This window comes from Pituophis catenifer, unplaced genomic scaffold, assembly GCF_029215685.1.
Source record: "Pituophis catenifer annectens isolate HBS135680 unplaced genomic scaffold, rPitCat1.0.hap2 SCAF_7, whole genome shotgun sequence".
Taxonomy (NCBI): domain Eukaryota; kingdom Metazoa; phylum Chordata; class Lepidosauria; order Squamata; family Colubridae; genus Pituophis; species Pituophis catenifer.
In genome coordinates, this window is record NW_027256887.1 from 74,026,751 (window position 1) to 74,048,378 (window position 21,628).

At 37.2% G+C, this 21,628-nt stretch overlaps 1 protein-coding gene across 5 annotated transcripts in view; it reads right to left on the minus strand.

The window, feature by feature from the left end:
• Positions 1-682: 682 nt before the first annotated feature.
• BICD1 (BICD cargo adaptor 1) overlaps positions 683-21,628 on the minus strand; it is a 116,507-nt gene continuing 95,561 nt past the window's right edge. For 2 of the 5 annotated variants that reach the window (XM_070946778.1, XM_070946774.1), the window contains exons 9-10: positions 9,325-9,400; positions 683-1,067 (exon numbers count right to left, since the gene is read on the minus strand). In XM_070946778.1, coding sequence (XP_070802879.1) covers positions 980-1,067; positions 9,325-9,400 — 164 coding nt within the window. In that variant the 3' untranslated portion in view covers positions 683-979. Of the gene's footprint in view, positions 1,068-9,324; positions 9,411-18,134; positions 18,144-21,628 lie in introns of all 5 variants that reach the window. The other 3 variants (XM_070946777.1, XM_070946781.1, XM_070946779.1) reach the window with 3 other exon arrangements.

The following is a 21,628-nucleotide window of genomic DNA, read 5'->3' on the forward strand; positions in this document are numbered from 1 at the left end:
CAAAAATAAGCACAAGGAAATAATTATGCATATATTATTCAATAAAACCCTTTTTTCAGGCTTAATCAGGTTGAAGGTATAAAGGAACCAGCAGCTAATACAGTATTGTATAAAACAACTGTGTAAACAATACCAGTGCAGCAGAGTTCTGTACCACCAATCAAAAAGACACAGTTCAGAGAAAATCAGGCATGCCAGAATTCTCTTGAAATCAATGCAATTTAAGTGCTTCACTGTGTGCCTATTTAATTTGATGCAATTTTGGCACACCCAACTTCCTCTGCAATTCCCTCCCACCCCCCAGTACACATTCATTTCAATGTATCTTCTACAATGTTGTGCAATAAAACAAAACACCAGGCTGCATTTTGCCCAAGGCAAGCTATCTCCAAATAATATATATATATATATACATTTTTAAATTTAAAAAAAATAAAAACAAATCATAACTGAACAAAACAAAATCTCAAAGGTAAATTATCTCTGTATTACTTTAAAAAGAAAAGTGGAACAACCCATCCACGCATCATTTCTAATAACCATACTTTTTGGTGCAAATATGTCAGAAAAAAAATATATATAATGCCATTTAAACCACAGAAAGAAATATGGAGTCAGTAGCTTGAGCTGAATGGGCAAAATAAGATTGGTAGCATACTTTCTTTGCTTTGCTTCGGTAGGAGTCTAGGTTCCCAGCACATTAGTAGTCCTAGCCAAACAACTGGAAGGAACAAGTCTGACTTCCGTTGTGTAGTTTTGATCAGATGATGCACACAGAGGAACCTTGAAGATTTTTCAGCAGTCTGGGCACTGTGCTTTAAAGCGTTTCCACATGCCTTCCTTTAGATGGTGTTTGGACTCAGCAGCAGCAACAAGGCAGTCATGCTCGATACAAACTGTTCCTTTGCTGTAAGAACTCGAATTCAGTCCATGTGGTGAGATTTCCCCCAAACTCTTAGGTTGCATATGAAGCACGATGTTAAGGAGGAGGCTTAAGTAGACAGCTGACAGGAGGGGTATATTGAGAGCTGGAATGTGGCTGTTCTTCTGGAAGAGCTACATCAGGACTGGAATGAAAAAGTAGCTATTTAAAATACACGTCAAAGTAAGAATGGTGCAAAGAAGAAAACTCTTTTCATGGAGACAGCTGATGCTCTGCACCTTCCTGGTATTTTAATTATTCTGCATATATCTGTAATTCTTAAATTATATGGAAGTAACCATACGTGCACATACCCTGTTTCCCCGAAAATAAGACCTCCCCAGATAATAAGCCCAATCGGGCTTTTGAGCGCATGCACTAAAATAAGCACCCCCCTGAAAATAAACCCTTCCCGAAAATATTTAACTGCATGTGCAGCCGGTCCCCGCCATTTCCTCTGGTTAGGGTTAGGGAGAAAGAGCTGGAAATCAGATAAGATGGCAACAGGAGCCCTGTCTTGCTCCACGCGCCCCAAAATAATAAGACCTCCCTGAAAATAAGGCCAAGCGCTTATTTCAGGGTTCAAAAAATGTAAGAAAGAGTCTTATTTTCGGGAAAATACGGTAGAAGACAAACACCAAGCCATCAGAGCCATATTTACAATGAAACCAGAAGAAATTATATGTTGTAAACTTAATTTAAACCATCTTGGGATAGATGGGAAGGTTGACTTAGCCCAGGGGTGCCAAACTGGCGACCCGCAGGCTGGATGCATTATGTACAGGCCACACCCACCCCATCTCTGCGAATGGGGAAAACAGTGCAAAACATCACGTGACGGCAACATGACACAGCGAGTTTGACACCCGTGACTTAGCTCAAACATTCAAAATTAGTTGTTTGTAAATAAGTGTTTTTATTGTTCTTGCTGTTCTAAGAATTCCAAGGAGTATCAACAATTTTGAAATCTATTATCAATATATTGCAATCAAGAATCATTTATTGCCAAAAATTATGAAGTGGCAATAGCTTTATTTGAAACACCTGTTGACGTATAGATTTTGGCCAGAAATCTTCAGACCCTGCTCTACCCTAAAAGATTTAGTGTGTTCTTCACAAAAAAATATAGCTGTAACGTTTTTATTTTTAGAGGCAATTAAACACTTTAAATTAGATGTTAAAGGTACAAAGATGCATGGAAATGAAATGTCTGCTTCAGATCTGTATGTTATACTTCTAGGCATTTTAAATTATTCGCATTATTTTGGATTTATTGGGCACAGCTTTTCAGAAGGACATTTATGGGTGCAGGAATATCTTCTGGAAGCAATTAAGTCACATAATAATTTTGTTCTGCAAAATTCATTGATTTCCAAGCCTAATTTTATAATTCTGAACTGTGTATCAATGGGTTAGGAACTAACAGGATTGCAGAAATAGATAATTTATGACTACGAAACTATCTTCACTACAAAGTTGAAATGAAACAAATTCTCAATGATTAATCCAGTGATCTGACAAACTCTCTTTTATATTTCAACAAGCATTTTGCCACCAGGACTTCTATTTAGAGCATTTTTGGAGTGTAGACTGTATGTCTGAGTTTAAAAACTTAATTTCTTTTTTTCTATTACAGAAAAACATCAAAATGTTAATCCTGCAACATGACAATAATATATCTGAAATATTGTTTAGCATATTTTTGTGGACTGTTTTCTCCCTCCTTTGTCTTTCCTTTTTCTTTTCTTGCTTACATAGTAAAAACAATACAAATACATAGATCTATTGCAGCAAAACTTGCTTCAAGGAAATCTAACCATTAGAAAGACCAGTTGACATCATGGATCACACCATTTTAAGACTCAGGTAAACAATCCCCAGGCTGCATTTGACCCTTGTTTCTTCCCAAGGTGAGACCCCTGCCCATTATTTTTCTATGATTAGCCCATCACTGGAGGATGGAAATAGATTGCTGCTTCTTAGTAGCTAGTATCAATAGAGAACTAGCAGTCTGGAGCAAGCTCCCACTGATTTAATATTTTTAAAGCACAAACATAACAATTAGCAGAGCTAAAATTATCATGCCATAAAGTTGCAAGCTTAAAGGAATAGAGAGGAAAAATTAAAAATGCATTAGTGTAACAGTTTGCTTTTGTCCAAATGATAAAAGGATGATCTAATGGCACTTTAAAATCAACCGGATGAAGATAAAAATTTAGGATAGTTATCAAGAACAACATAACCAATTAACAATTTTACAGTGCAAAATAAAACTCTTTTCAAAATGCATCTTCCAGTTTTTCCCCCGACGTACATTTTTGTCCCTTAACAACCGTGCGATGTGCAGAAATATGGTTTTCTCAAATACAGATATACAGTGTTAAAGGATGGAATTACAGTGATGAAATGTCCATCAATGTTTAATATTTTAGCTACTTGGTGAGTGACTCCAGAGCAATTAGCCATCTCGCCCAACAATTGAAAGAGGCTCTGCCCATTCCTTATTGAAGCAAAAGTTATTTTGAAGGAACATAGTCTTCTCTCAGTAGGTCATATCATATCCAAGATAGGCTAAAAAACCTAGTTTGTAGTTCCTTAGAATATTTTGAACAAATATCTTGAAATAATAAACATAACAGCTAAAAAGCCATATACAACCAGGCGCCATATAAATACAATGTGTAGAACAGCCCAGTGCACACATTCTGGAGAGAGAAGTTTTCTGAGATTGGGCTCCATCACGAGCCTAAAAGCTTGGAAGAATAAACCTTTGGTCTGGTGACTGACTCAGATTGAGCCTATATAACAGCTAAGATTCTGGAAGTTTAATTATGGAATACAATCATATAGCTATTGTGCAGATAAAAATAAAAAGCATTTGCCAAGCAATAGTGTGCAGAGAACAGCAACAAAGATGATTAGGGGACGGGAGGCTAAAACATATGAAGAACGGTTGCAGGAACTGGGTATGTCTAGTTTAATGAAGAGAAGGACTAGGGGAGACATGATAGCAGTGTTCCAATATCTCAGGGGCTGCCACAAAGAAGAGGGAGTCAAACTGTTCTTCAAAGCACCTGAGGGTAGAACAAGAAGCAATGGGTGGAAAACTAATCAAGGAGAGAAGCAATTTAGAACTAAGGAGAAATTTCCTGACAGTTAGAATAATTAATAAGTGGAATAACTTGCTTCCAGAAGTTGTGAATGCTCCAACACTGGAAGTTTTTAAGAAGATGTTGGATAACCATTTGTCTGAAGTGCTGTAGGGTTTCCTGCCTGGGCAGGGGGTTGGGCTAGAAGACCTCCAAGGTCTCTTCCAACTCTGTTATTCTATTCTAAGTGTTGGCGAACCTTTTCAGCACCAAGTGTTGAAACAGGAACGTGCGCCAATGTGTGCCAAAACCCGGAAGAGCAGCCGCCCAGTGTGCATGCATGCACCGGGAAGATGATCTTCCGGTTTCCAACACGTGCATGTGCACGACCACCTGGTCTTCCGTTTTCTGGCATGCATGCACGCGTGAAGACCAGCTATCCAGCGCAGCGGAACCCAGAAGAGCAACGGGCGACAGCATGCATGCCCGGAGAGATAGCTCTGCGTGCCACTTCCAGCACACGTTCCATAGGTTCGCCATCCCAGTTTTACAATCTACTGTTTTGAAATTCTCAAAAGAGACTGCAGTTCAGTATCATGCTTGGAGTTCTATCAGTGCCATTTATCTAATAAATAAGTATGGTACATTTTTGAAGCAGCAATATTGTCCACGTTTGGAGCAATAAACTTCCCTGAGCATTCGTGCAAAATTGCAGGAAATAGCTCATGCTAGAAAATCACATTTCAAAGCAAATTCACTAACAAAAGCTTGGTAGCGCAGCAGACTAAAGCACTGTTAAGTAACCCCAGCTGCCTGCAATTACTGCAAGTTCAAATCTCACCAGGCTCAAGGTTGACTCAGCCTTCCATCCTTTCAAGGTAGGTAAAATGAGGATCCAGATTGTGGGGGCAATAAGATGACTTTGTATAAAAAAGAACACCGCTTGGGGAGGGCCCGAAAGCCCTACTAAGCAAGTATATACAAAATTATGAAGGCTATTGCTTAACGCATTGTAAGCCACCCTGAGTCTCCGGAAAAGGGCGGCATATAAATCGAACCAATAAATAAATAAATAAATAAATAAGATAATCCTTTGAAGTATTCTAGAATTTTACATGTATGGGAAGACCTGAAAAAAAATCAGGTTAGGGACAGATCATAATGGAGAAAATCTAATTATGTGGTTTTCAAGAGTCAACAACAACTTAATGGGGTATAATCAAATCAATCAATTCCATTTATGGAATGGTGTATAAGCATGGAAATAGTTAGAGTCACTATCCATAAAGTATCTCCTATCCCACCATTAAACAAGAACATTGCACAAAACAATCTGACTCACTACAAAAGGAAAGGAATGCATCAGTCCAATTCCCTTCAAGGATTATGATGGGACTACTTTATTTTAGAAAATAATCAAGTATTTCTAAACAAGATTTCCAACTCATTAACTAGAGAATGTACAAAAAAAATATCATTTTCACTGCATCTTTGAAAACAAGTTCATAAAAGTGAGTAAGCAATAAAATGTTTAACTAGTACTGTACCTTGAAGTTACACCTAATTGTATCATTTATTTACAAAGTTAGAAGAAACATAAACTCTGGCCAGGGAGAGAACACTAGAAGATACATCTTATAGTATTTCTCAACCAATGCATTCCGGATGTTTTGAATTTCAACTTCCATAATTTCTAGGTAAAAATTAGTATGGTGTTAAGAAATAAATACAATAGATTGAAGACTGCTGTGTAGCTCATCTAAACACCATATTCTTATTTTTACTTTTAATATTTGAATTAATAAATAAGAATAAAGATAACTGAATTTTTAGATTACAAAATTTGTGGCTTTTTTGATTAGCTGATCAGGTAGCTGGAAATAGAGAAGAGCAATACTAATTTCCCATTCTGACATAATGATTTTTTTTTTATTTTATTTTAATCCTGCTCTGGAATACTATCCCGGATGGCTTTTCCAGCTTCAGTTTGAATTTATCCAGTGAAGAGGAACCCACCACCTTTCTGTCACTGGTTCCATATTATTAGATTTCCCCCCCTTAATTTTCAGCTAGAATCCATTTTTGTATAATACCACTGTTCCATGTTTGAATATGTGTGGAATTATGCTTGATGTTGTGGCATGAATCGAACAGTTCTGGCCTGGTATTCATTTCCTTGGGTACCATTGTAATTCTCTTAGCAAGCTCTGCCAAACAAAATGAGTTTGTTGTGACTGCAGTGTTTAATTTGTGTGTGTGAGAGAGAGAGGGGGGAGAGGGAGGGAGGGAGAGACGGGGAGAGAGAGAGAGAGAGAGAGAGAGAGAGAGAGAGAGAGAGAGAGAGAGAGAGAGAGAGAGAGAGAGAGAATTTATGATTTGTTAGAACATTGAACAAATTAATTATTTTTGCTTATAGAAATAAATATTTGTGACTCAGGGTTGATCTGTGGAATCTTTGGTGCTCTCTGAGCTTGGTGGTTTTCTTGGAGACGTTTCGTTACCAAACTAGGTAATATCATCAGTGCATTCTTTCTAATTTAATTGTTATGAAAATATATAAAGCAGTGAAGTTAATGGATCACTAAGGACAGTGTCTATTGTCTAAAGATTGGAGATTTTTTTTTTCTGGCATGAGGTTATTTCTTAAGATTAATGATGGGTGGAAACCAATGGACTGGGCTTTGCCTTCCTTCCCTTTTGGTCTGTTGTAAACAGGAACAGATCATTCTAACTAATTCTAACATTCTAACTCACAGGTTGGTGCACCTGTGTTCCTTTCAAGCCAATTATGTCCCGCAGGTAAGTTACAGAACTCTCCGTGAATTTTAAGAAGATCTGTCTCATGCATCTATTAGGCAAAAGGATAACGTATTACCCAAAAGTGAGACATTTGTTAAGTGAGTTTTTCCCCTTTTTACGGCCTTTCCTGCCACAGTTGTTAAGTGAATCATTGCAGTTGATAAGTTAGTACCCCGGTTGTTAAGTGAATCTGGCTTCCCCACTGATTTTGCTTGTCAGAAGGTCGCACAAGGTGATCACGTGACCTTGGGACACAGCAACGGTCATAAATACAAACCAGTTGCCAAGCGTCTGAATTTTGATCACACGATCATGGGGAGGCTGCGAAGGTTGCAACTTTGAAAAATGGTCATAAGTCACATTTTTCAATGGCCTTGTAACTTTGAACGGTCATTAAATGAACTGTTGTAAATCGATTACTACCTGTAGTACATTTAAATGTCATGCACAGATCTAGGCAGTGGTGGGATTCAGCCAGTTCGCACCACTTCGGTAGAACCGGTTGTTAACTTTCTGAGCAGTTTGGCAAACTGTTAGGAGAAATTATTAGGGCAGAGAACCAGTTGTTAAATTACTTGAATCCCACCACTGGATCTAGGTGTGCCTACCAATTTAAAGGAGTCACAAGGAGTCCAGTTCCAGTTAAAATTGTAGCCCAGAGGGGACAGAAGCAATTGGATTAATCTTTTCATCCCATGTTATTTGGGAACAAACAAGCCCTTGAGGATTTTTATCAGTTCTTTATTTTGGCCAGGGCAACTGGAAAAGCCAACATCCTTTCTCATGGTGCAGTCCCTACCTGACTCTTTCCACATTTGCTTTGTGTTATGCAAATAGGAATCTGCCTAATACCATCTCAAACTGGTCCATCTAATCTAAACCATACCTGTTCTGACTCTCAATAGCTTTTCACAATTTCACTGGCTCACCGCTATCGAGAAAGGATGAGCCTAGAACTTAGAGCCTTCTCACGCATAGCATCTTGAGGGGTCCTTGGTTGTTTTTTTGCAGACGTGCTGATGATGTTACCTAGTTTGGGTAATGAAAAGTCTGCAAGGAAACAAACAAGCTCAGAGAGCACCAACCCTGAGCTACAAATATTCTCCTTTATTGGCACAGCATCTCCTTTTCCATTCTGTTACAGCCCTTCCTATAAAGGAAGAAGGAAATATACGAAATCTGAAAGATGCTGTCAGAGGCGACTCAAGGAGCTGATCATATTTGCCAGACAAATATACTTTCTACAGAACTGCTAGATACACCCTGAGAAACTTTGAAAAGATAATTTTTCCGCCATTTTCTTCCCCATCAGCAATTCAAGGCTAGCCAACTTTTTCACCCCTCAACTCAGCTCAATTCCAGATTCACCACAGATGCGACTTAAATAGTTTCTTAAACTAAACGTTTATTTAATGATCTAATCCAGTGTTTCTCAACTTTGACCAACTTTGGTCACATCTGTGGACTTCAACTCCCAGAATTCTCCAGGCAGCCTTGCTGTGGAATTCTGGGAGTTGAAGTCCACACATCTGAAAACGGTCAAGGTTGAGAAACATGGATCTAATCCCTGTAGATTCCTATTTGCTTACTTAGCAGTGCTGTTTCTTTAAAAAAAAAACACTTTTGCCTAGGGCCCTAAGCTTTACAGGTAGTCCTCAACTTACAACTATTCATCTAGCGACTGTTCAAAGTTACAAAGGCACTGAAAAAAGTGACTGATGACTGGTCTTCGCATTTAAGACCGTTGCAACATCCCCACGATCATGTGATCAAAATTCAGTTGCTTGGCAACCTGCATGTATTTACAACAGTTGCCGCATTCCAGGGTCATGTGATTACCATTTGAGACCTTTCTAGTTGGCTACTGTTAAGCAAAGTCCCTGGGGAAATCCAGATTCACTTAAAGACCATGTGATTCATTTAACAACTGCAATGATTCATTTAACAACTGTGGCAAAAAAAAAAGCTCATAAAATAGGTGCAACTCACTTTGCTTAGCAAAAAGAAATTCTGGTCCCAATTTGGTCATAAATTGATGACTGCCTATAATTTGTTTGTTATAATCTTTGGATCTGATAATCTGCATGGGATTGTGGTAGTGGTGCAGGCAGATCTACAGAAGAAATGGGTTAAGTTTTGCAATGTTATCTATTGTCCAGTGGTACTATCTTCTTTAAATATGACATATTAATATTGTTGCATGATTCCTGCAGTCATGCAGATACGATTAACTGCTTGGATACAGGGAATCTTTCCACATCGATTACAAAAGTTTAAATTTGATTCAATTTTAATTTGCTTTTTTTGTTTGTTTGTTTGTTTGTTTGTTTGTTTGTTTGTTTGTTTTAAAGACAGATAAGGGTCTGCCAGACATACGGGTAGCAGTCAGTTGGAAGACAGAGTAGAAATTAGGGTTGGGGATGACAGATGCAAAGGAAGCGGGGTGATGAGAAACCGACTATAGCATGCAAAGAAAGCCAAAAGGTGAAGAAAGGAGATTTAGCAGAACATTACCTGACAGTTTGACAGCGTTGCCTCCTGCTTAGTTGTGAGCCGTGTGGCGGTAGTGAGGCAGCAGGCTGCTGACAATCTACAAGAGACTGATAAATTAGGCATATATACAAAGAGATGACACAAAAGGTTAGTAAGTAATAAACACACAAGGCAGGTGGTGGAAGAGATTTAGTGAGGAATGCCTGCTCTAAATCAAGAGGGTTAAACGGTTGAAGCATTGATAAATGCTGACAGAAACACTCAATTGTTTCAAAGTCTTATTTTAAAGGTATCCCTGACTTGATCTGAGTTAACAGCCTAAAACCATTGGGTAGGTTCACTTTTGTATTCGCAAAAGATCACTTGCTAATCTAAATGGTGCCTACTCTTGTCCTGCTAAATTGTCATATTTTGGGGTCCTCAAATAGGTATGGGATACAGAAGGACAAGAAGATTGCTCCTTGACTATGATCATTTGGGTAGTGACTTCAGTTTAGAAACTGGCTTTGCTACTCTTGTTGCAAAATCTAGTATATCTATACTTGGATTGAAAAAAAAAACCATTATTATATTAGGGGCAAAGGGACTGGGATTAATTTCAACTATACTTGAATCAGGCTATCAATTTCTTCCAGGTTCCTAATCCAATATCTCAGTTAGCCATAAGTATATATATATTTTGCTTGGTGTTAAGCATATCTGAACACTGTCATATTCTGTGAAGATCTGCACTGCCCTCCAATGGTAAATATGTGGTATGCCTGTTAAAGCAAATTATGATGGTAAAATAGGATGCAATGGAGTTTTAAATGACCTTGAGGAAAAAAGGTGAATAAATCTCTTGAGAAAAGTCATTTAAGATTTGTAACTGTACTTATAATTATATACTGAATGCCTGGGGAAAAAAACACGGCACATTTAAAATGATAAAAATGTTTCATTGTCTGAACTCAGTGCTCAGTTAAGGGAAATGGGAGAATTTCCCTCAGAAAAAATCTTGCTGGTTACTTTAAAAAGTATAATTGCATTCAAGAATTTAGATGGATGTGTTCAACCACCTTTATCTCAATAAGTTCTAGAGTAGTTGGAGAATAACCTACATGGAGTACAAGAGGCAATTCATTTATGATTATTTCTACTTTTTTTTTTTTAAAGGAGCATTTAAAAGCAAGCTCCAGTGTTTTAGGAAAAAATATAAATAGTGGCATTTTATATATATTAGGACTCCATCAAGTGATGTGAGAAGGTTTTTAGAAAGGATTTCGTGATTTTAGGATTTTCTTATAATTTGATTGCTGGAAGATTATTTGAATTTGTAAACTGATACAAATATGAATTTATATATGAATATATATATATGAAACACCAATAATCCTCTTTCATATAATATATTAATACATATTAAAGACAAAGTAGTGGAATTCTTACATTCTCATAATGCCAGGGATTATCGCTAAAGTTATGGGGTGTTTTTTTCAATGGAGCCACCAAGTTATTTTGAAACCTATGAATAAGCATCAACCTGCCTCTTGGAACCTAGATCCCAGCTGTCAAATAAGGAAAAATTCTGGAATGTTCTCCTGTCAGAGATGAGATCTACCCCATCTGGAACAGCCTAAAATTTTAATCTGCTGCTTGGCCTAGGGTCCCAAGACAGATGTCAGGCCTGGAAGCCATCTTCCAGTGTTACATTTGGGGGTGGCTGATGGGTGAAGATGCTCACCCCCAGACTACCGATCTTCTTGGTTCTTCACTTTTAATTTTTTTATTCTTTTTTTTTTTTTTTTAGGATTTTTAACTTTTTATTATCTTGTAAGCCACCCAGAATTGCTTTACTAGTGAGATAGGTGGCCTAGAAATTTAATAAATAAAATATGGACCTCTTCTTCTAAGAACCTATCACTTATAAACTTCTCTGAAGTTCCCTGTTTCTTTAACTTTGGTTCAGTATAATTTGAAACCATTTCCGCCCTCCCACAAACCATAGGAAAGGCATTAAAACTTGCCTCCATGGATTATATTTCGATGCCTGAAAGATGGGTGTGTCTTTATTTCTGCTGTCAACAAAGCTAAAGTTTTACATTCTGGGTAATTTTCTAGCTACTTCATACTAGTCCAATTTGTTGAATCGAAATACAATGAATTGGACTATGTACTTGTGTTTAATAAACGTTTGTGTGTGTGTGTACAATTTAATGTATGCAATTTAAATATGTGTGTATATAATTTATGTGTGTGCATCTTTGTGATAGGTGTGTGATTTGTAAGTGTGCATGTGTGTAATTTAAAGATGTTCCTAATTTTCCCAGCACCTTCCATCAAATTCATCCTTTCACTTTTGTGGATTGACACACTGGACAAAATAATATGTGTTGTATTTGGTTTTGCCTTATTGTGAAAAGTTCTAAAGTAAGTCTTAATACAATATATGAACCCAGTGAGTATGTGTATGATTTTATAAACTGGGTTCACGCATATGTGCAGAGGTGGGCTTCACATAATTTAACAACCGGTTCACCCAGAATTGAAAATGTGAGTGCGCACATGCGTGCTGTGTCAAAAACACGGCGATTGTATAGGACAGGATAGGACCAGGGCGGGTGGGTGGGCCCAGCCGCTGGCCGTAACTACTGGTTCACTCGAACTGGTCCGAACCGGCTGAATGCCACCCTTGCATATGTGATACTGTACTTTAATCAAGGATTAAGGAATTACAATAACCCATAATTGGCAGGTTCACACAACATGCAAAACTAAAGTCAGACAAACCATATTATAATGTGTTGTGCAAACCAGCTTAAATCTTAAATCTTATTCCTGACATTTCATCCACATCAGGGTCTCAAGGTGGCTCTGGGGGGATAACCAAGGAATCACTCCATACGTATGTTGACAGATAGCTCCACTGTACATCAAGTACCTTGGATCACCTTCTGACTTCAGCCTGACATGCATCTGTTAAGTAGCCAGTGGTTTTAGGAGTTTATCTTCACTGCCCAGTTTCTCACATGAAAGTGTGAATCTGAAGAAATTTAAATGAGCCATATCTATTTGCTGAACATTTATTTGTTCAGTCTAACCAGCATGGCAGCAACGTTCCTTAATGTTAACAGTAAGGATCAGGGAGTAGTAGCACACGCCATGTTCCATTGTAGCGGCACTAAAAGACCATTGTTCAGGATTCCATTTTCTTTCTGTTTTTCCCCATATTTGCCATGTATCATTTTTTCCCAATAATTCTACTTCTTCATTAGAACGGATGGAAATGCCACTATGTTCTTCTTGGTGAAGGACAGGTGATTAGGTTCATCTGCTTCTTCATTAAATCTTGTATCTTGAATAATTAAAACCCTCTCAAACAAAGCATCCCAACAGATGCTATTTACACAGCAAATATTGGCACTAACAATTAATAACATGCTGAGATCACAGCAGAAGAAAAATGACCGAGATGAGGAGGTGCAAAATCCTTTCTCAGAACAAGTCAGAGTTCCTTCCTGCATTATTCCTATTTTCTTTTACAGAGTTAAGAGTCAAACTGTGATGTCGTTCGCAATGTTTTTAACACTTAGCTCAATTATGCTGGAAGTCATTACAGTACATGATCTAATAATGCTATTCAAAGAAAATACGTTGAAGCACGTTCTGTAAAATATTGTATGCTTTTACACTTGCTTCATTTCCATTCCTAACACACAGATTGCTATCCTATATAGTTGGATGTCAAGATCAGGTTGCATGACTAAGTCATCATGCATTAAGGCCACATGTGATGCACAAACACGAGAAACACTTCAGCTTACAATGAAAGGTTGCACTGTGTCTTCTCATCATCTAACTAGTTTGCTCATAGTCAGTCTTCTCTTAACCTGGAAGGATAAACAGGATAGTCTACTTATCTTTCTATTTTTGTTTCTTTGTTACAGCTAAGCTGTACAGCTTCTATGACTTCTAAAGGTCCCTGAGGATACAAATTTGAATGTTTTATGAACAGTTGTTACTTTTCCTCCTGTTTCTTGATAGACCTAGCAATGGTCACCTCAGTTTATTGCTTAAAATATCAAGTCATATTAAGGCAAAAATCCACCTAATACAACACCTTCAATTGAAGGAGATGAGTGGTTTCTAAATTTAATGAATAAACAAAGAAGCAAATAAATAAAATCCTGACTAGCAGCCAACTCTGCCAAACTCCATTAACAGCAGTCACCATAATAGTAGCATGGCCACAAAGCTTATCTTTTATGATGTATCACTAATATCTGGCATGTAAATATTTATATTTCTTTTGAACATGATGTTCTGCTTAGGAGTCAAAGCTAGTAAGTAATGAAAATTTTGTCCTACATAAATTTGTAATTAATGAACCATCAAGATAGTGATTATCAATGTACCCTGTTTCCCCCCAAAATAAGAACTCCCCTGATAATAAGCCCAATCGGGCTTTTGAGCGCATGGCAAAAAGGCCAAGCGCTTATTTCAGAGTTCAAAAAAATATAAGGCAGGGTCTTATTTTTGGGAAAACACGGTATCATACATATGCAGATCCAAAGTCTGTGAAGTAAACAAATTTTTCTTATGCTTAGAGATAGTAGTGACTACAGTGACTATACACCAATCTGCTGAAAACTGTTATGCAAATCAAAACTTTCTAAGTTGATCTTGAGGTACCAGTAGAATTGAGCATTGGTTCTCAAATTTCATTTGCTATCAACATGAATTAAACTGTTCTTGTTCCAAATATATAACTAAATTATATATATATTCTCTTGTGGAACAAGTATCAGAATAAGACTACAGCATAATATTTGTGCCTCTATCAATTTGCTTTCAGAACTAAACAATTTCATAAGGAATATATCTGTCTGTATTTACTCCATTTTAGCTATTGCTCCATGGGGCAACCACCTAATCTTCATTTATAAATAACAGCAAAAAGTGGGATCACATTCTGCTAATGCTTGATATAATAATATAGATGTGCTTATTATTAACATTTTAGAATATGGTTAAAATCTAGGGTAAATTTGGGTTAAGTATCTCAAGCAGATTTGGGAAAAGCAAAATAGTTTTTCATATATATACCTATCAGGCCTCAAGATGTGGAAATTTTCATTGATTTAGCTAACTTTAAAAAGGGTATTAAACACATCATGCGGTGTTTAAATAGAGTTTCTGTATTCAAAGACATTATATCATTGAAATAGGCCCTAGAATTTAAAGAATGAAGAAGATTTTGCCTTCACATCCTATTTGTAAGCATCACCATGGACTTTTTGGAGACTTTTGTCTCCCTACCATTGTACGAAAAGGGGTCCAATTTTAACAAACACATATTTTTGAATCTTGGATTTTGCACTGTAAATTCTAGTAAAATGGGACGGCATCTGTTGGGAAGCTGTAGTGTTTGTGTAACTCCCCTACAGAACAGCTGACATTCTGGCTTGCTCAGAAGCAAGAAAACAAGCATTCAACTCTTACATTTAATATATGCAAATGTTCTTATGTTACAATTAAACAATATCATAGACCAGTGTTTCTCAATCTTGCCTACTTCAAGATATGGGGATTTCAACTCCCATGCCGGCTGAGAAATTCTGAGAGTTAAAGCTGTGTGCCTTGAAGTTGTTATAATTGAGAAACACTGTGATAGACTAAACAATGCATATGTTGACACTGAATGCAGATTACAACCATGGGATTCTACGCTTAATTTTTTTAAATACTGAATGAGATATTCTGCAGAAATACTTTAGTCATTCCTCACTAAATCAGCTGAAAGATTAGCCAGCAGGTTAGTGAAGTAGCAGACACAGAAAGACAGAAATAGTAACATTTTCCCCACTTTCTTTCCTTCAGTCATACAGAACATAGAAATAATGGGCAACACTTAAATTAGTGTACTGTACCTGCTCATTTAAATACATAGCATGTAAATTTAAGATTCAACAGGAAAAAAACTGTCAAGGTATCATTTTGCAGAACATAACTCTGAAGAAAGAGATAGCTTGCTGCTCTTGTTTACTATATTTTTACAATGTCTAAGGACCAAAATTTAAAGACAACTCCAAAATTGTTCCCATAATAAATTCAGTAATACACCGGTAGGTGTGGGTAACCTTTAGGTGATGGGAATAAGGGTAATCATGCTAAGAGGATGGGAGCAGCATTTTCCAGAAGAGAGCATTTTGAGGGGAGCTTGTCTCTGAATTTTTTGAACTACATTCATCTTACCTCAAGGCTTACCCTGCAGCTTTTGAATATTTCTCAAAATGGCAGGATGTTCTGCAAAATTACAGTAACTGCGGACACAATCCGACTAAGTGAGACAGTAACACTTTACAACAAAAAAATCTAGATAGTTAAAAAGAGAAAGTACGTTCATTGTGAATGTGACAGTTGTTTCTTTGCAGCTCTCACTGCAATGGTGCGTGTGCCAAACGGATCACCATGCAGATGTGAGCACAATTTCAGAAATGAATGTAAATCTGCTCAATGCAGACGAAGCACTTTCTATCCAATTGCAATTTGTTTTAATGAAACCTTTAAAACTACATGGTGCGGAAACCTGACATTTCGTGGCAAGGTAGAGAGGGTCTGCAAGGAAGATTGGAGTCAGTATGTTACAGCTGCAATGTTGCAGTGCATTCTCACAAAATATCAGGGAACGATTAGGGTTTCTCCTAGAGTCTAGGAGATTGTTTAGGACTGTGATGGTGAACCTATGGCATGTGTGCCAGAGGTGGCACGCAGAGCCCTCTCTGTGGGCACGCGCGCCATTGCCAGCTGCTCTTCTGGTTTCCGGCGCACACATGTCCGCCAGCCAGCTGGTCTTCGCAGGTGCCAGAGTACCTGAAAACAGCCAAAACTCAGGCCATTTTTCATGCCAAAAACGGCCCGAAAAACAGCCAAAAAAATGGCCAAAAACAGCCACGTGCCAGCTGGTCTTCAGGTTTCCGGTGCTCCAGTGCGCACACGTCCACACAGATGCACACGCATTCCAATTTGGGCACTTGGTGCCGAAAAGGTTCGCCATCACTGGTCTAGGATCTAGACAATCCTGCCTCTTCATTTCTTTCTTCTTTTCTTCATTCTTCTTTTTCTATTCTCAGTCACAACCTCCAACTAATACAGGAATGGGCAACTATGGCCCACTTTGTGACCTGCGGACATGACCTGCCAGCCATGTTGATTCAGGAATTCTGGGAGTTGAAGTCTACCGGTTGTAAAAAAGCCATAGCTCCTGATGACTGAACTAATACCCAACTGCTGCATTCATGCTCATTGGTCTATAATTGACCAATTCTGGGGTCTCTCCACAGATTTTCCCCAAGTTTATGTTTACATTTACACCAAGTTCTGGATTCCAGAGGCCCTGTTTTAGCACTATAGCTACTAGCAGATATATAGCAATTTATATAGCAGTTATAACAATTATCCAGATTTGAGAAAAAGTAAGCACAGCTCCTCAAAGTTTTTTATCTGTCATTTTTGATCTTCCCATACAAATGTTTTTTTAAAAAAATGTATGGTTATTTTCCACCTGTAAAGATGGGTACAACTGGCTATTTGACTATTTTGTAATTGCAAATGCTAACATTTGTATTATTCTAGGATGAAAAAGAGAGCAACCTCATGTGAAACTGTTTTTCTGATAGATATACTGTTATATCTAGAGCCACAAATAAATAACTCAATATAATTTGCTCAAATGGGGTTAAGAAACAACAGGCTACACATAGAGCTCTCATTAAGCCTTTCAGAAAAAACCTTCTAAATATATGCATTGATAGCTTTGAAAATGTTAAAGAATGTATATACTTTCTTCTTTTTGTCATGGTTTCACGCACTTTGTTTTTTATTCTTTGAGCATGTCAACTGTTTAATTTGCTGGTCTGTGACCATAATGTGTATATCATCATGTAATGTTCATTTCTGGAATTCCTAAAAGATTTCAATAAATATTTAAAAAATTGTGGAGACAGTGCAACAGCAGTTTTATGCGGAATGCTTTATGAATCAAAAGCTTCTTTGCTCTGGTTGAAATCACTGCAATTGGGAACATCATGCACTTTGCCACATGCAAGATAAAAAGATTTGAAGAAAATACGTGAAAAAATAATTTGTAGTATCACAAATGCTTACAACATATTTCTTATTATGGAATGTAACTTCTCAAACTTGACTAAAGGACACAAAAATATAAGCAGACCTTAGTAAACAGCTCAAAGCAGTGGCACCAAGAGGTAAAGTGTGATTAATTAGTTAGTTTGTTAAATAGATTAAATCAAATAATATCCTTGAATTCCTTCCCCTTCCCTTGAGGGGAAATTATTTCCAGATTTGGAATAGGATTCACATAAAATTGTACCGCCTCTGGGATGATTCTGTGCATATACAATGCTCATTGAATTAGTTCAGTGCATATTATCCAAACGTGGTTGATCTAAAATAATGATGAAACAGACACAGAAAAAGACAAGGTATATTAAATAGAAAACAAGGAATCATGGACACAAAGGAATACTTTAAGGAAATGGAAATAGGTTTGATAAGGAATACTGTTTTTCATTTCCCAGCAGAATTAATTGCCTAAAACCAGAATGCAGATGTTTCTAGTTTTCCTATCTATCTACTCTGGTGAATTCCATGTGCAAATAAGATTCCCTACTTTTATCTGATGCCTCGCTCTTTTCAAGTTTTTTTCTGTATACTGTAATGAACGGGGCATACATAAGCCATAAATCACATTCCCATTAACTGTCAAATATCAACCAGGACACCTTTATAATGTCTTCTTGTTTGAACTACATAGTGCAATCAAATTCAGCCTTTCTTAGCTATAATTATGACTGCCAGAACATTATTATTATGATACACAGGGGCAGCTGCAATAAAAGAATGAAGGGTGGGAGTGCGTTCTTGCATTCTTGATAAAACGCAAGCTCTGAAATTTTCACTCCCTTGAATAATCAAACTCGGTTAAAACAATTATCTAGCTGTTGCCTGAAAGGCATACATATATACAAGCTGCATGTGAAAATACTGAACATATGGCAGGTCTGTGGGAAAGTTGGCTGGCTTGTTGTTGTGTTCCATGGCCAGAGCAGGAGTTATGAAAACTGCAGAGCCACTGAAAGGACCTTAATTGTCCGATCCTCTCTTTAACTAGAATAACAAGAATTTTACTACATAGCTCCAGAATTACTGTAGATCAGGGGTGGGGAACTACGGCCCTTTTATGACCTGTGGACTTCAACTCCCAGAATTCTTCAGCCTGGCTCACAAATTCTGGGAGTTGAAATCCACAAGTCATAATGGGGGCATCGTTCCCCACCTCTGCTGTAGATCTTTGCCTGTGTTAGAGGCATGTTGGGAACAGGTCTCCCACAAAATGGTATGGAGATTGTGCACCATATAAGAGTACCACATGACTGGTGGCACCAGTTGCATTTTTAAAAACAAAAATATCAAAAGCTAAATGACACAGTTTTATAAAAAGAGGAGGAGGACATGGAAGGGGACTTTTTAACTTTTTTAAATTTGTTGATGCTTTATAACTTGGGGAGGGGGCATGGGAGATTACACAAAGTGGAATTCTGCACAAGGGTGCTGTGTATGTCAGCAGTTGGCCTGGGTAAGGATACGAAGGAGGTACTTCTGGGTCACATATAAATGGTGTATTAGATGTTTTTCTTGGTCATATATTGTATATTAGCATATATATGGGTCCACCTTTATCATTCCTGCCATAAGTTTCCTCTCTATGGCTTTGTGAGGAAATTGATAATTAGGGATACCCTGAAGATGCATTTGGTGCTACCTAAAATACCAGTTGAAAATGTTAGGCAGGTTAGCAATGAACATGCTAGTTAAAACCATTAAGTTCGAAGGGTTAATAATAAGTAGGTTAGCTTAGCAATGAATATTCAAGGGTCATAAAAAGGAAAAAAAACCCTTCAAACTATAGAATTAAAGCCTTCAGAAACATAGATTATTTACAAATAAAGAATAAAGGGAATGGATCCATTGTGATGGAAGGTGTGATGGAAGGTGGAATTCAAAGCAGGGATAAAAGGAAGAGATGGGAAGAATTCAAAAGATGAAAGAACCTTGTACCAGCCTTTTAAGTTTCTAGCCCACCCTCTGCTTCCTCTTTTTGCCTGAGCCTGGCCTTTGTCATCAATTAGAGGTCAATAGCCTTAAAACGAAAAGTTAAGAGGCTGGGAAATGTAGAAGAAGACACCCCGTGGTTACTATGATTCTAGTAGGATTTAACTTTGTCATTCTGTCTCTTCCTCCCCTTTCTCTTAATTCCATTCTTTAAATTAATTTTGTGTCTTCAAGTCAGGATTGATTCCTAGCAACTGCCTGGACAAGTCCTTGCAGTTGATTGCCAATATTTTCAGAAATTTCTAGAGTTGAGATAAGAGATCCTGGCCCAAAATCACCCAACTGACTTCATGCCTAAGGCCAAAGTAGAATTTACACTAGCTGGTTTCTATTTTAAGCCTACCTACACCATTCTTCTTTGGATTAGGAGATGTGAATTTGGATTCTTCTTTGGATTAGGAGATGTGAATTTGTAACTACCATTGTAAAGAATCAATTTAGTATAAAGCACCTAATCTGATTTCACTGAAACTCCTTTCGTTGATTGTGTTGTGTTGTGAACTGTTGTTGACACTAAGGCAGCATGCAAGATAATTAAAACTTTAATTTAATGTTTAATTAAAAAATTAAAATCTGTCTATCCTAGATCCTTGGGAAGAATTTGATAGGTAGATAAAAATGCCAAATCCAGTCTAAACATCTGGCTGAATATATGACTACCACAATCACAACACTCCAGTTGTAACAATTCTTAATAAGAAAGATTTTTTAAAAAAATCTGAACATTGGACATTGCAATACCTGGAAACAGCAGAATAGAAGAGAAAGATCTGGAGAAAATATCAAAATATATAAATATAATAAAAATAACCTGGAAATAGAGGTAGAATGACTGAGGCAAAAGAAAGCACAGATGGTAATGTGAATGGTGTAGGAATAGTACAGGGTCAGCTATATGAACACTGAAGGACCCTCTTTATTCACATTATTATAAGAAAGAAATGTGCTTGTTTAGAGATTTCAATAAGTCAGCTAACTTCCATATGTAATATATATCTTCTGAGGGGCCTAGCTGTCAAGGATGCAAAGATATCCATCTGAAACTAGAAGTTAATTATTATCCAAAAGCAGTCATGAATCTACGCATCAGCAAACACAGAATTGAGGAAGGTTGTTTAGCTAAAATAATCTTATAAACTAGAAAATAATGAAAGAATTTAGTAATTAGAAAGTGTCAATTATCATGTAACAAATGTATGTTAACCATATATGGAAAACTGCTGTGCTCGCAAAATCCTTTGTCTTGGAGATGTATAAAAGCAGTTGTATCAGAGCTCTTCTTTGTTCAGAATTGCAGATACAAATCTGGTTCTGAAACTGCGCAATAAAACTGTCTCTGGCTGACCCAGGAATGTTGTTTGGTCCCATCATTCCATAACAATGGTATCAGTGGTAATAGACATTTTGGGTGCAATTCCAAAACATTTAGATCACCACTTAAACACCATCAGTCAACTGTAGAAGGCAGCTGAACTTGGAACAATTTATATCCTGCAATGACACTGCAGTGTTCTGATAGACAAACACAATTCAAAGCGCACTGACAATGTCTCCTCGAATGATGATGAAATGTTTGCAACCAAATTGCCAAGCTTGGAGCTCAGAACAACAGCCTAACAAGTAACCCGAGCTACTAATATTCAAATACATTTCAATGACACTTCTAATACTATTAAACAACAACTGCCTAGCCTAGGTCCTTAGGAAGGATTCAATAGGTGGACAAAAATGCTAAATTCTGTCTAAATATCTGCCTGACTGTGCAACAAACCATAATAATGTCTTATGTATTTTACTTAAAAGGACATAGAAGTGAATCTGGACATCTAGGTAGCATGGACAGGCTTGACTGATTGATGTGAGAATGAGTTAATTCTTTCAAGAATTTGTTCTAGACACTGGGTGGCAGCTTAACCCAACCATTTGTAGGCAACTTCAAACAATGTTTGGATGGAAGTAAGTGAAAGATCTTCAAAATTTAAAATTGTAATAGGAAGTAACTGTAAGAGGAAGTAGCTGCAAGAGGAAAGCTTAAAGGCAAAGCAAAATGAATTGAAAAATAGGAAAGACAAAACTAGACATACTGAATAAGGAAAGAACCTATTGTTCTAAGAATCCATAAAATAACTAAGAACTCGAAAACAGGTTAAAA